General features: G+C 42.4%; 1 protein-coding gene across 1 annotated transcript in view; it reads left to right on the top strand.

Moving 5' to 3' along the window:
* Window positions 1-16,251, top strand: part of LOC146583066 (talin-2) — a 108,615-nt gene that overhangs the window by 87,227 nt on the left and 5,137 nt on the right. Inside the window, exons 46-54 of the mRNA XM_085266750.1 lie at window positions 316-462; window positions 886-1,052; window positions 9,783-9,966; window positions 10,140-10,265; window positions 11,435-11,551; window positions 11,792-11,977; window positions 12,273-12,380; window positions 12,572-12,677; window positions 13,301-13,425. Coding sequence (XP_085122876.1) covers window positions 316-462; window positions 886-1,052; window positions 9,783-9,966; window positions 10,140-10,265; window positions 11,435-11,551; window positions 11,792-11,977; window positions 12,273-12,380; window positions 12,572-12,677; window positions 13,301-13,425 — 1,266 coding nt within the window. The remainder of the gene's footprint in view (window positions 1-315; window positions 463-885; window positions 1,053-9,782; window positions 9,967-10,139; window positions 10,266-11,434; window positions 11,552-11,791; window positions 11,978-12,272; window positions 12,381-12,571; window positions 12,678-13,300; window positions 13,426-16,251) is intronic.

Genomic DNA, 16,251 nt, shown 5'->3' with positions numbered 1-16,251 from the left:
GTTTTGTTTTTTTTCTTGGCTGTGTGCATTGTGAACACAGAAGCTCCATCCACCTGCTCAATTCTTATTTACAAAGGGCAGCCAGTCAGATGAAAGTTGGCTTGAAGGGCAGGGGAATGGAGCAAAAAAAGCTTGTTTCAAACAATACATGAACTGAGGGGCTGAACCATGACCTGTATAATCATGCAAAGCTTCTCTAGTCCAGGAACATAAATGTGGCATTTTTTCATACATACATACTTTTTTTTAAACTATTATTTTAATAATAATAAAAAAAAAACTCCTTTATGTTCTTGCTTTGGTTTGTGTTTGTAGATTGGTTTCCAGATCAAAACCCGAGTGCAGGACCTTGGTCACGGCTGCATCTTTCTGGTACAAAAGGCCGGAGCTCTGCAGATCACCCCGTCTGACAGTTTTACTAAGCGGGAGCTCATTGATTGTGCCCGTGCAGTCACAGAGAAGGTATTGTTCTGTCAATAAAATGGGACCGCCTTATTTAATTAAAAACACACTGTGCTTTTTTAAATTTTGTTCCGGTTTTGTTACAATAGTTCTGCCCACTACTGATCTTAGTTCCCCCATCCAGTGTTTTTAATACCACTTACACATAAGAAGGAAATACTTCAAAAACATCACACATACTTATTTCAGTGACATTGCAACGTACTGACATTTTTTCCCCTCTTGCTCTTCTCTGTTTTGACCAGTAAAAATATACTTTACTCAAACTGAGCCAAAAGTAACACTACTTTGCTGCAAACTGCCAAAGTTGTTTGTCCTTATTAATGTGCATCATAAAATTTACCAACCTATCCTAGATGGGCGAAAAAAGCCTTCATCTGAGCATCCTCACCTGTGTGGTTAATGGTCTGCTCACGTCCCCAGGTGTCTTTGGTGCTTTCAGCCCTCCAGGCAGGCAATAAGGGCACTCAGGCTTGCATTACAGCAGCCACTGCTGTGTCTGGGATCATTGCTGATCTGGATACCACAATAATGTTTGCGTCCGCCGGCACACTCAACGCAGAGAACGAAGAGTCCTTTGCCGACCACAGGTTAGTGCTTGAAACGCACCCAGTGGTGCAAGACATTTCTACAAGACCCAACAGGAGTCTAAAATCCACCCTGTTGTTATCTTTCATCCCAGACTGACAGAGTGACATATTACCTGCTGAACGGGGAGGAAATCTCTGCTGATAGAAACAATAAATTATCCTAAGGCTTTGAAAAATGCACAGAGTGACACTTCTCTTATTGTCCTGCTCTCACACTTGTCCGCTCTAAGGCAGCACTTCCGCCGTTAAATACTAGTGCGTGAAGAAAAATACAGCAAAACAAGTAGAGAATAGACGTGTTCCATTACTTAATTATCATTGTAGTTCCTTACAGATGGTTGTTTGTGACGTTTCACTGTATCTCTTTTTTTTTTTTTTTTTTTTTTTTTTTTTTTAAATGACATCAGAAACAGCAGTATGCGACATTACGTGATGGCAGAGCTTCAGTTCATCCTTTGTCATTTTTTTTTTTTTTTTTTTTTTTTTTTTTTTAATAAATAGGACAGGGGGAATGAATGAGAGAGAGAGGGGGAGAGAAAGAAAGAAAACCCAAGGGGAGAAGAGACGGTGAGAAGGGGGGGGAAGAGAGACAAAAAAAAAAAAAAACTCCTGGGTCACCTGTATGGAGAAAAAACAAACAAACAAACAAACAAACAAACAGAGGAGACAGCAAACAACAAAGAGCAACATAATAATAGAGAAAACAAAGCACCATCACAATAAACTAGCTAGTCATAGATATCAGTATTTACTAAGTAATAAACGATATTGTGCAGCACGCAAGATAGACAGCGCACAGTGTGCTTTGAGGCAGCAGCCAAGAAAGCTTTAGTCCGCGTCTGTGAATACCCATGTGTGCATACCTGTGTGGATCAGCATGCTTGCATTCCAAAGGTTTCTCCATGTAATGATCTGCTAGGGAGTGTGGGGGGGCCACAGCCCCATCCTCCAGGGTGTGAAGCGGGTATGGAGGAGATCAAAACTCCAGACATCCAGAGGCCCCCAGAACACAAGAGACCATGGAAGACCAACAGAGGGGCAGCCGCGCCACTGTTCCAGTAAGAGCTGAGGAGAGTCCCAGATGAGGGCTCACCCAGCAGCCGCGGAGCAGAAGCCAGGGGGGGTTGCAGTGACGCGCCCGTGAGCTCCGCCGGCCCCCAGCTGCGCCTGAGTGACCGAGCCCTAGGCCGAGAGGCCGGGGGCACCCCACCTCCAAAGGGGCCCGAGCGAGCCCCAGGCCCCAGGCCCCGACAAGCGGCCGCCAAGGAGTGAGCCGGTGTGTACCCGGACGCCCACCCCCAGACACAAAGAACCACCAACACACCGACACCTGAGGGAGTCCGCCACCGGCAGGGGAAGTGGTGGTGGGTGGAGATAGGCCTCCAAACCTTGGAGGGCCTGAGGTGTCCCCAGAGAGGTGGCGTCTGATACCCAACCTGACATATAGACACAGACATACAGGCACACACAGACACAAACATCCATTCCCACCCTCATGCTCTCATATGCACTCACTCCACACTCAACCAACGTGGAGACAGACATAAAGAGACGCTGTACACACAATCACACTCCCCAAGCGTACTCTACAAACCGGGTCTAGGTACCCTTGCCCCTGGAGGGGGGAATTGCACCCAGACCCAGGTGGTGTTACCCTTTTCCCTGCGGTGGGGAGAGGCAGACCACCCCGACTCCGCAGCAGCAGGGAGGCCCCACACCCCAGACCGCAGTCGGATGGCCAACTCCTCCTACTAGCCCCCCCGCTCCAGCAGGCCGCAGAGAATGGGGGTGGGAGAAGACTCCAAACCTCCCTCCACCCGCTCATTGTAGTGTTGATGCATATGTGTTCTAAGGTGCAATTAAAACCCAGGAGGGCATGGAGCTACCTGCCAAGGAGCAGCAGGTAAGCACATGGTCCCTCCTGCTAGCCCTCAATGACTAAGTGTATTTAAAATTGAGAGGTGGGCAACGACGTCAGGGGTGAGGTATACACCCTGATGGTGATTTGGACTCCGTGATTGTGCCCACCCCCAAGATCCTATATGTATGTGTAATGAGAGTGTGAATAATGTGAATGTCTAAGTTGTGGGATAAAATTGAGGCAGAGGCAGCCAGAAGGGGACAGGGGGGGGGGGTAGCCTCCTCTGCACCCTGGTGACATACCCCCACTCCAAGGCCCTGCATGTGTGGGTGGTTGTGGAGGAGCGGGAAGAGGGAGGCAGCTGGAGATGGGGAGGGAAGGAAGGGAGGGGCAGGTAACCCCTCCCTGGGGCCAGCTCCCCCGCTGACCCCAGTAGGCACTCCCACCCTCCGCGACCCGCCAGGGAAGGGGGGCCCAGGCCCATCAGACCGGGGCCCAGTGCAGTAGCGCCCCCCGGCTCCACAGAGACCTGGACAGTCCACCCAACCCCACCACAGAGAAAACTGCACCCACCCCACCAACCACACATCTTCCAGACTACATAAGACGGTAAACGCCCAGGCTGAGATCTTCCTCCACCTCTCCTGTATCTCCCCCTCCTGCAGAGAGTTCCTGAGAGAAGAAAGCTCCTGCCGGATGTGACCATCCCCCCCACCAGTTGAAGAGCCCCCCAGGCGGCTCGATGCACCGGCGGCACCCTGCTCCAGGGCCGGGCCCCCATGCACCCACCCGCCCACAGCCCCGGCAACACACCAACCAGGACCCGAGCCCCCGAGGCCCGGCCCGGGCCCCCGCCCAGAGACGGAGCACCCCCAGAACCTCACGCCCATCCCGGACCCACCCAGGGGCAGCCAGGTTGCCAGGTCAGTAACCCACGTCCGTCAGCACAGACCCTCCCCTAGCCCCGCTGCACGCAGCCGCGAGGAAACAGTCACCTGAGAGCCAACAGAGCCCTCAACCGGACGTGACCGCTACCCCGGGTTGAGCCCCCCAAGGAAGATGCCTCCGGGGAACCCCCCGACGCCCTAAGCCTGTCCCTACCCCCTCACCAATCACAACAGTGAAGGCGGGACCAAACTATGACCCCCCACCCCCACTAGGTGATGGAGCTGATAAAAGGGGCCCAGAGCAATTGATCTGATGTGGTGGCAGAGGCTGTGTCAAGACTAATGTAATCTAATAGATAATTTCTATATTGGTTAGAATTAAGATTATTTTTATTTTTCCAGTTCATGAGGACTGTTTTCTTGGCTATGCATAGGGCAGTGAAGATCATATGGGCTATATTCTTTTCTGAAGTGACATTATCTAAGCTGCCCAACAAACACACTAAGGGGGAAGTTGGAATGTTACATTTCAGACATTTTGATAAGTCTTCACATATCTCGCGCCAAAACTTTTGCACTGGTGGACAGAACCAAAGAGCGTGGATGTAATTGTCTGGTGTATTGCCTTGACAGTGTGAGCAGTTGTTGGAAGATGTAAAGCCCATCTTAAACATCCGATGACCTGTATAGTGCACTCTATGAAGTATTTTGTATTGTATTAATTGCAGACTGGGATTTTTAATTAATTTAAAAGTTTTTAAGCAAATCTGAGACCAGAAGTTTTGGTCTAGGTTGACTGATAAATCTGCTTCCCACTTTGCAGTAGGAAGGGATATTGATTCATCTAATTTAGAAAGTGTTCTGTATATTTTAGATAATAATTTGGGGGATTTAAGAGTAAGAAAATGTGCCGCACTTAGTGGTGTTTGTAATTCAACTTGACTGAGGTTAAATTTCTTTTTTACTATGGATTTAATTTGTTGATATTCTAAAAACCTTGTCTTGTTGATCCCATATTGTTCAACTAGTCTGTCAAATGGAATAAATTCTGTTCCCTCTAATATATGTTCTAAGTATTTAATTCCTTTACAACTCCATTCTGGGAAATTAATCATATTATTGTTTTGTAATATGTCAGGGTTATTCCAGATAGGTGTACGTTTGCATGGGATTAATGAAGACTCCGTTATTTTTAGAAACTCCCACCATGCTGTTAGAGAAAAGCTGATGTTGATACTTTTAAAGCATTCATGTCTTTTGATGTTTGAGCTAATAAATGGTAGGTCTGAAATCTCTAGATCCTTGCATAGTGCCTGTTCAACATCTAGCCAGGGCTCAACTAAGAAGGTATGTTTTAACCATTCTGAGATGAACTGACGCCTGTTGGCTAAGAAGTATTGGTGAAAATTAGGCAGATCTAATCCTCCTCTATCCTTGGTTCTTTGTAGCGTTTTTAAGCTAATACGCGGGGGTTTATCTTTCCAAAGGAATTTGGAAATATATGAATCCAGAGATCTGAACCAATCTTGTGATGGTTTGTTAGGGATCATCAAAAATAAGTAATTTATTTTTGGCAAGATCATCATTTTTATAGTGGCGACCCTTCCCATGAGTGATATGGGTAAAGATTTCCATCTAGTCAGATCGCCTTCTACTTTCTTTAGAAGTGGGATGTGGTTTAGTTTAGTTAAGTCTGAAAGCTTAGGAGAGACATTAATACCTAAATATTTAATATTTCCGGATTGCAGTGGGGCAGAGGAAGAATTATGGAAGGAGCAGTTAATGGGGAGAACTGTAGATTTTGGCCAGTTAATTGAATAATCTGAAACTCTTGAAAACCAGTTTATTAGAGTAATTACCTCAGAGAGGTTGGTTTGTGTGTTTTGCAGAAAAAGCAACACATCATCCGCATAGAGACTGATTTTATGTTCTATGTTCTTACATTTTATGCCCTTAATTGTTGTAGCCTGTCTAAATGCTGCTGCTAGAGGTTCGATAAAAATTGCAAAAAGTGAGGGGGAGAGTGGGCATCCCTGTCTGGTGCCCCTCAGGAGATAGAAGCTGGAGGATGTCTGGTCATTTGTTCTGATACGAGCCGTTGGGGAATTGTATAATATTCTTATCCAGTTTATGAAAGAGTTTCCAAAACCAAATTTGTGTAAAGTTGCGAATAAAAATTTCCAATTAACTCTGTCAAATGCTTTTTCTGCATCTAGAGATAATATTATGGCTTCGATGTTTTTATCGTATGAGTAGTCTATTAAATTAAGTAATCTACGAGTGTTTGTTGAGGAGTGCCGACCCTTTATGAAACCAGTTTGGTCAGGATGAATTAAGAGGGGGGTCATTTTCTCTAATCTCTTTGAGAGAGCTTTGCAGATTATTTTAAGGTCTACATTTAAAAGAGAAATTGGACGATAGCTTGAGGGAAATAAAGGGTCTTTGCCTGGTTTTAGCAGGAGACTAATGTTGGCAGAATTCATATTTGGTGGTAGTCTGCCATTTTCCTCGATTTCCTGCAACATGCTGTGGAATACTGGTGCCAAAATTGTCCAGAATTCTTTGTAGAATTCTGCAGGGAAGCCGTCTGGACCTGGAGCCTTATTATTGGGCATACTTATCAGGGCTTCCTGGAGTTCACTTGGCGTCAGTGGCGAATCCAATTCCATTGCTTGACTGTCTAGTAATTTTGGAAGAGTTACGTTGTCAAGAAACAGATCAATTTCATTTTTAGATGGGTTTATTTGTGGTGAGTATAAAGTTTCATAGAAATCCCTAAAAATGTTGTTTATTCTTCCAGGATCATATATTGTGTTCCCCGATAAATCTTTAGCAGCACATATAGTTGTTTTTTCTTTATTTATTTTTAGCTGGTTAGCTAGAAATCGACCTGATTTGTTACTGTGTTCAAAATTCTGCAAGCGAAGTCTTTGTATAAGGAATTGTGTTTTTTTATTAATAATTTCATTTAATTCTAGTTTTGTTTTGCATATTTTGTTCAATGTTTCCTGATCTTGGTCGCACGCGTAGGCTTCTTCTAGTGATTTGATGTTTTTTTCTAATTCCTGAATATTTTTGTTTTCTTCTTTCTTTTTGTGTGATGAGAAAGAAATTATTTTACCTCTCATCACAGCTTTCCCTGCTTCCCATAGAACAGAAGCAGATATTCCGGGAGTGTCATTAAAGTCTAAATATGAAGTCCATTCCTTTTTAAAGTATTTAATAAAGTCTTCATCTTTAAGTAGTGATATATTAAATCTCCAGTTTTTACTTGGCGTAGTATTATTCTTGTGCATTAGTGTTAAAGATACAGGAGCATGATCGCTGACAGCTATAGGATGAATCTCAGTGTCTGAAATGTCACACAGCAGTGAGCTGCTGACCAAAAAATAATCCAGACGAGAGTAAGAGTGATGAACATGCGAGAAAAAAGTATATTCCTTACTGGTGGGGTGAAGAGAGCGCCATGCATTGCAAAGACCAAAGTCGTTCATATACTGTTTGATTATATTTGTGGACTGCCAATTACGCTGAGTTCCTGTTGTGTTGAGCCTATCCATTTCTTCATTTAGTCCAAGGTTGAGGTCACCGCCAAGAATGAGTGTGCAATCAAGGTGTTCAGAGAGTGCACTAAAAAAACCGTGGAAGAATGAGGGTTCATCAACATTTGGACCATATATACTAACAATACATAGTTTTTTGTTCAATATTGATAGTTTAATAATTAGAAATCTACCCTCTGGATCTATAACTGTATCGAGTACTGTAAAATTAACATTTTTATGTATTAAAATTGCTACTCCCCGTTGTCTAGAATTATAACCGGCTGCAAACGCGTTAGGAAACTCAGGTGTTTTAAGTTCGTTTAAACCTGTGACAGGTTTGTGAGTTTCTTGTAATAAAACAACATCTGCCTGTAGTTTTTTAAGCTGGTTAAATATTTTTAACCTCTTTCCTCTGGTGCCAGCTCCATTTACATTCCATGTGACAAACCTCAGCATGCCCTTAATTGTGCGTGTATGTTTAATGATGTATGCTGGGTGTTTCGTTTAGACAGGTGGAGAGAATATGGAAACATCCCTTGTTTGTAAATAGAAAGAGAAAAAGAAGTGTGGTGAGAGACTCCATAAGTCTGACTATGTGTGTGAATATTCACTAATATGAACAAGCGTGGCTTGCTTATGTGTCCTGCAAGTCTGTGCGTGCTGTGAGGCTGTTGTGAATGTGCTGCCGTTGAGCTGATGTGTTTGCGTGATCGTGTTGTGAAAATATGGAGAAATAGAGGGTGTTGTTTGTAGGTGAGTGGGGAAGTAGGTGATCACAGCAGTGAAAGACAAGAGAAAGAAAGAAACCACATGAACTGTGAGCGACAACAAAAAAAAGGAAACGAAACGGAAACATTCCAATTAAAGCAATGACGGAGGGTGACGGTATTATATCTGCTATGACATCCTACTGATATTACTAGGTTAAACACATTTTAAAGGAGAAAGTGTGAATGAATAAGAAAAGAGTGTAGCGGGTTCTTATCTGGAGTGCAGTCAGTATAACCACGGTGTGGTGCCGGGGTCGCGGTACAGCTGTCCGTCCACGTAGAGCCGGTCCACAGCGATGACAGCACGGGAGCCTTTCTGGATAAAGCTACGTCGAACTGGGAACAGGACCTTGCGTCGTTCCAGGATCTCTTTGGGGAACTGGTCGTTCACGCTGAAGTCCGTTCCTTTCAGCTCTCTGCCGCGACTCTTCACCTGTTCCTTTTGTTTGAATTGGCTGAATTTGGCCACAATAGGCCGTGGTCTCCCGGTCCGCGACCTCACGCCCCCCAAGCGATGTACTCTATCGAAGTCGATGTTCTTTACGGTGTCCTCCGGCAGCTTCAGGTGGATTTTAATGAAGCTTTTCACCGTTGCCTCTGCGTCCTCTCCGGCAGTTTCTGGAATACCAGAAAACACAAGATTATCTCTCATGCTACGGGCTTGTAAATCGATAACGGACTCTTTTATTTTTTTATTTTCAATGTTTAGCTGGGTCACGTTATCGGTGAGAGATTTAACCGACTCCCGTAGCGTGGCATTTTCAGCGGCAAGCGTTTCCACCTGCCGCTGGCTGAATTCCAGGGATTCTCTCAGAGATTTAAATTCCCGGTGTAAAATCTCCACCAGGGACAGCCTCGCATCGAAACTGGACAATCGCTTGTCGATGGACTCCAGGATTTCTGCGATGTCTTTGCCGGCAGGCGATGTTGTACCGGGGGAGTCTGCCTGGCGACTTCTCTTCGATGACGGCGTCTCGATTTTGGCCGGGGAAGATGCACTCTGGGCCTTATGCATTACTAAATCTTGAAAACAGCGGTCGATGTAATCTTGGAGAGCGTCTAAACTCTCCCCGTTGTCCTCCAGGGTGTTAGAGATGATAAAACAGATGTTGTTAGTTATATGACAATTGATTAGTATATTTGGAAAATATTTGGAAATACTGAAGCTTGGAAAACCTTTGTTAAACTCTATGCTACCATTTGCTTTTTCTCCGCCAAAATCTCCGGCGTCTGACGTCACCTACAACATCACTTCCGTCACTTACCTCTCCTTCCGTCACTTACCCTCTCCTTCCGTCACTTACCGCTACCCGTCACTGTATCTCACTGAAGAATCTTTGAAGTGTAGATAAGCAGTCTCGGGACACGATGAAAGAAAACAGAATCACTTAATCTCCGAGCATAGCTCACACAGCTACCTCAGAATAATAGAAGAAACTCTGCAGCTGCTATAATCTCTTTTGTCAATTTTAGGAAAAGAATAACTGACATGACTTGTTATATAACCTTAGCAATCCTCCTAATGTTTGCACAAGCTTTCATGAAGAAATGCCTTTAATATTAAAAGAGATGTGCAGCAATATGTATGTCCTTTTCACAGCAGTTCTCACACAGTTGATTTTTTATGTCTTTTTCCCCCTTGTTTAATCTTTCCTTTTCTGTTTCAGGGAAAACATTTTGAAGACTGCTAAAGCTCTGGTTGAGGACACAAAGATGCTGGTGTCCGGCGCAGCTTCCGGTCAGGAGAAGTTGGCACAGGCTGCTCAGTCTTCTGCCAAGACCATTACCCAGCTCACAGATGTGGTCAAATTGGGTGCTGCCAGCATTGGCTCTGATGACCCTGAGACACAGGTTGACCATTATTGTGTTTGTAATCCTCTCATTTCTGTTTGTCCTTTGTCCAGTGTGCCTGTTTAATAGGAGGAATTATGGAATTATGAACTGCGACTGGCAATAACCTTTCAGTGTTTCTGCTTTCCTGGACTGCGCAGTGATTAGTCAGTGTCTTTCTGTCCTTTCTCTAGGTGGTGCTGATAAATGCTGTCAAAGATGTGGCCAAGGCATTGGGTGAGCTCATTAGTGCCACCAAGTGTGCCGCTGGCAAGGCAGCCGATGATCCATCTATGTACCAACTAAAGAGCGCTGCGAAGGTGAGGAGATCAGTCTGCAAGTGCTGAAACTGTCATCTAATTTAACATCCTCCAGTGGGCTCGAATATAGAAATCTGGATATTGGAATTTTCTTTATTTTACTCAACAAAAACAATCAGAGATCTATTTGATTTTTGTTGGTTTCTCTTATGTTCATATTTTCTGATTATACTAATGGAAAACTGAAACTGACATCAGTTTAAATTGATGACAATAATTCCACCGTCCTACATCCTGTATGCGCAGACATCCTCCCCTTACTCAGGCCGAGTCATTAATCAGTAAAATCACCCACAATAGTTAAACTGGAGACTTGGTAATGGAAATTGTCAGGCTGTTCGGGATAGCAGGAAGCGTCTAATACTTCTAACCAAGATGATTATGCTTAGTGCTTTGCTCCGGCACACATGCGCTGTAAATTTTCAGAGTCACGGCTCATAACTCACCGATGACACTGTCGACTGCTCATTATCACCTCAACCTGTAAAGCCTGGGAAAAAAAAAGTCAGTTCTCAGTCAGCAACACCACAGAGTGTCATGAAGTCTCTCTGAAGATCACAACATGCCTCACATACAATTTTAGGACCGGAGGTGGGGTGGTGGGGGGGTTAACTCTGACAAATCAGTCTTTCCTTTATGGGGCTTGTGTGCCCCCTATCTTTCAGTATGGTGCATTACAGCTGATTTTAACTGGATGTGTTCTGTTTTTATGTCCTCTCATTGTTCCAACATAAGTGTGAAATTACGGAGCTATAGAAATGTCATCTGAATTAAATTAGTTCAAACTATAAATGAAGACACGATGAGCCAAGGAAATATATATATTTAAAAAAGTGTGTCACCCATATATGATGATCGTCAGGGCTGTGTCCACCAGTGTAGTGAAATATCTTGATTGGGGATGTGTTTATATGCTCAATTACTTATAAAATAAACAGTCCTAGACGTTTTTTGTTTTTTTTTTTAAATAAATTACAACTACATATACATTTATTACAAAAACACAACCAAATACTGAACCTCCTCGTTGGTAATATTATCATAGTAATAAGACTGTTGTCTTAAATATTCCATAATGTCAGTCATTTGCGGTTTGTTCTGTTGTCCTTCCTCTATTTCTAATTCAGAGCTTGGATGTGGCTGAACACGATGTTCTCTGTTTTCTCCAGGTGATGGTGACAAATGTGACATCCCTGCTGAAGACGGTCAAAGCTGTGGAAGACGAAGCTACTCGCGGTACCAGAGCGCTTGAGGCTACAATCGAGTGCATTAAACAGGAAATGTCGGTAAGGACGAGTCGAGAGGCTAAGCTTGTGAACGTTAGTTAGCAGTATGGTGGCATCACACATTTCAGAAAGGGGACTGATCAGTTTGGAAGTGTGATGAGTAATGATGAGTATTTTTGTAATTATTGAAAATGTCGCATGAGTGACAAAGTAAACATCTTTAGTTTTTTTTTTTCCACAGTTAGGAGTTATTGATTTTAATATTCCCTGAATTAAGTTTGTGATCTGAAATGTCCACAGGTGTTTCAATCCAGGGATGCTCCCAACAAGACAACCACACCTGAGGAGTTCATTCGCATGACTAAAGGAATCACCATGGCAACTGCTAAAGCGGTGGCTGCAGGGAACTCTGGCCGACAGGAGGACATCATCCATACTGCCAACGTCAGCCGCAAAGCCATGTCAGACATGCTCACTACCTGCAAGGTGCTCTATTGCCACAAACAAGTCATGCATGTCTAAATTTGATTTATTGTGGTACTTCCAAAATGTTGCAAAAAAAAAAAGAAAATGTGTCCATCTACCCATTATTTCCCACTTATCTGAATTTGGTTGTGGTAGCAAAGGCTAAGCAGGGTATTCCATCTTTAAGGCTGAGCCCAGCATCATCAGCATCAATCGTTTTTGCCACTACAAATGCAAACCAAAAACTGAAATTAGAATTCTGACCCACAAATGTCATCCCCACACAAATTTATAAGTGTGTGTTTGTGTCTTTCAGCAAGCAGCCTACCATCCTGAGGTCAGTGAGGAGGTGAAGAACAGAGCACTGATGTTCGGAGCAGAGTGTACAACTGCTTACATTGACCTACTGGAACATGTACTGCTGGTAGGTTGAATACTGCACCAGCAAGTCTGTAAAAATAAAAGACTTGTACAAACGCTAATCTCATTATTTGATACTTTAAGCATCTTTAATATAAGCATCCACCATTGCAACACTATTTATGTATCTATATATAAAAAATAATAAGGAAAAGTTTCTTTTAAGTTTACACTGTTGCACCCATGTGTTTGTAGGTCCTGCAGAAGCCTACTGCAGAGCAGAAGCAGCATCTGGCAGCTTGTTCCAAGCGAGTAGCCGGAGCAGTAACAGAGCTCATCCAGACTGCTGAGGCCATGAAAGGTAATGCACACAGTGCATCACCACATGTTACACAAGGAGTCCTTTTGAGATGTCATGCAATAAACCCAAATACATATGAGTAAAGCTTTTATTTACTTTCTAATAAAGATCCCAACAAATATTATATTGCTATTAATAGTAGAATGTATTTTTAAAAAGCTCATGTAACAGAAAAAAATATTTATTTACTCAAACATTTGGTAATATTCCTGTCCTCCTTCTCTTGCTACAGATGGAGGTAAGTTAGGGCCGTTTTCTGTTCTGTGCCAGTTGTGAGCTCTTAAATAATTTCTCTCCTCAGCGCTAACATCGATTTTATTTAATCTCATCAAATCCAGCTGCTCTCAGGCTTCTCAGTTACATCCATCTGCTCTATCCATCATGCTTTCTTTTATGTTCCATTACTCTGTCTCCATCGCAGTGAATGATGGTTTGTTGTCAACTATGCATGGGATGTGAAGATACATGGCACACTTTCCTGTGTGTGGTCACGGTGTACTTGTTTTCTTTGGATCACAGCGTGAAGCATGTTCGGTCAAAACACTGCTTTGTGAAGCATTAATAAAATCCTGTTTGCAAATTCAAATCTTATTCTTGAATATGGGTGTGCTTGCCTGCCTCAGGTTCAGAGTGGGTGGATCCCGAGGATCCAACAGTGATCGCAGAGACGGAGCTGCTCGGAGCAGCGGCGTCCATCGAAGCAGCAGCTAAGAAGCTCGAGCAACTCAAACCCAGAGCCAAGCCAAAGGTGGGTGACTGTATGGTGAATAAATGAGGAGAGAGGTGAAGGAGATAATCGTGTCAACATAATGTTAAAGAGAAAGACAACCTGTCAAAAGGCCTTTTTCCATTTTATTTACAGTTTAAAGCTTTCTAAGATATTGTTTCTGTCAGCAGTCTCTGGAAATAAAGAAGAAATATTCATCATGAAGCTCATAAAAGTCTTTCATCATGATAGATGATGTGCGGATAGAAATACTCTGTTACAAGAAAATGTCCTGACTTGAAAATTTAAAGAATGAATGGAAAATCATTCCTAAACAATCCATTTACTAATGGCTATAGGTGATGTTTATATGGAATTTTAAAGATGATGTGATGAGCAGCTAAAATACTTTAAAATCATTAAATATTATTTTGAAGATAAAGAGAGAGTTGTTTCCAAGACGCAAAAAGGGGAATAAACCGCAAAAACATTACAAAAGACCTGTAACCAAACCCCTCAGGATCCCCTGCTGCCCACATTAGTTAAATCTTTACAATTTTAGTGAATGTTAAGTCTAAAAAGAAAATGATAATCTAACTTTTCTATAATATAGATTATAGATTAGTGAGCTGGAGTACTTTGGTGCTAATTTTATCAGGTAACCAAATTAAAATTGTTTTATTAAAAAGTACCAACATAACAATGTAACTGTTAAAAGTAAAAATATACACACATTGCCTAAAAATGATAACCTCTAGAGTGTTATTATGGCCCGAGCACTAGTGTGTGAAGGACCTATTGTAATCGCTTTGTTTATCATAGCATTATTATTGACTGTGTGTGACCAATAAAAGGTCAGGTCCTCTGCAAAGAGTCACAGGAGGCATCTGAAATGTTATTGGATGTGGTTGATAGTCTCACTGTAAAACACCTGATATTATGATGTTGCCCAGCAAGCACCTAACAACAAGCCAACCAGTGCTGTAATGTGGACATGTGTTAGTTTATTTAATGTAAAAACTAGTGATTTAGAGTAGAGTGCACTTTGATCGGAGCGCTAAATATTTCACCTTTTCAGATTACAGCTCATCCTTGTAACTGCCAAGTGATTTGTTGACTTTTAGATAAAACTTCTTATTTTGATCTTTGGACTGCAGAGTGTTTACAGCTCTGTACATTACATAAATGAGCTTTGTAGGAATACGTTCAAGTATATCCTAAACAGTGCTCTGTGCATGCCTGTAAACATCTTTTTGTGTGGTTTATATCCAAGTTTCAGTGTTATTATTGGAAGTTGTACAAGGAGCAATTTTACGGTAACAAAATAGCACATTTTGTTTTGTTGCATTACTGAAAGGGTGCTCTATCGCTTGTCCTGTCTTTAAAGCTGTTGTATTCAGAACTGTGCAAAAATCTTGAGCCATCCCTTATTTCTTTAAATTTTGCTTCAGAGAAGCAGCCTGGCTTATATTTTTCTTAACTGATCTTGAGCTATAGTTCTCCAGGTTTTCAAAGTTTTTCTTTGTTTATTTTCTGGCCAGTCTTGAAACCTGACAATTTTTCAGAGGACTTTTTTAAGCTGCTTAACATTGACCTATGAATTATGCAAGCATAAAAAATGAGTCTAAGTCAAATGATGAATCTGAATTGTGTCTACACATAACAGACACGAAACAATTTCTAGTTGTATCTTGAGGCACTTTATTATTTGCCGCTTATCACAAACTTGTAGTTTGTTCAATTCAATTTTATTTACATAGCACTAAATCACAACAGGTGTCGCCTCAAGGTGCGTTATAGAAATCCCAACAATCAACAACCCAATTTGAGCAACCACTTGGCAACAGTGGAAAGGAAAAACTCCCTTTTAACAGGAAGAAACCTCTGGCAGAACAAGGCTCAGAGAAGTTTTTCTGCATCACTCTCAGACAGGATGTTTCCAATTTTAAAGAGATGAGGCCTCCAATTTTCCATTTGTCCCCATTTCTTTAGTTGAATCTACAAAAATGCCAAAGACAAATTTTGACAGGTATAAAATAGTATTTTTACAAAAACGTGTTTCCCAAAACACTGGCACTGTTTTAAATTGAGGAAACTGGACAAGAGGAGGACAGAAGAATTGTCCTAAAAATTGTCTACAGCAGATGGAGAGTATCTGAAAGTAATGTCTTAAGTAATGAAGAGCAATCCAGCAAATACCTGACACAAAACCTGAGAGATGCATCTGGACCTTCAGTTGATTGATCTACTGATCACTGAAGCCTCAGCAGAAATGGTCTCAGTGGAAGGGTAGCTGTCAAGAAGCCATTCTTAACGAAGGGAAACCAGGATGAACGGCTGAGGTATGCCAAACTATGTATGTACAGAGGTCAGGAGAGAAATTCACAACAGTAAGCCACCTTGTCAAAACTCATGGAATTATGAATGCAGAATTGTGATCCATCATGCAATACCAGGAATAAAGCATGACAATGATTCCCGAAACGATGCCAATGCAGTGAAACCATACTTGGACAGAAACCACACAATGGGAAACTGCGTCATGGACTGGCCTCCCCAGAGCCCGGACCTCAACATTTTTGGAACAGTGTTGTCTCATCTGGACAGAAAACAAAAGGCAGCCAACATCCAAAGAAGAGACTGAAGAACTTTTCTTGAAGAGAATTTAAAGAAATTACAGAAAAGCTTACCTAAGAGAGTTCAGGCTGTGCTGAAGAATAAAGGCGGTCATAACCTCATTAGAACTGTCCAAACTAAATTACATAATTCAATAACCCGTTTCCACCCATTTTCTATTTTCGTGCAAGTTATGAAGAAATGAGGGATGGCTCAAGAGTCTTACACAGTACTGTGCGCATATGTGCATAT

The sequence above is a fragment of the Mchenga conophoros genome, linkage group LG1 (genome assembly GCF_057382185.1).
Source record: "Mchenga conophoros isolate Kocher_MC1m ecotype Shallow Benthic linkage group LG1, M_conophoros_male_GT1.1, whole genome shotgun sequence".
Lineage (NCBI taxonomy): Eukaryota > Metazoa > Chordata > Actinopteri > Cichliformes > Cichlidae > Mchenga > Mchenga conophoros.
This window is presented reverse-complemented; position numbering and strand designations above follow the sequence as displayed.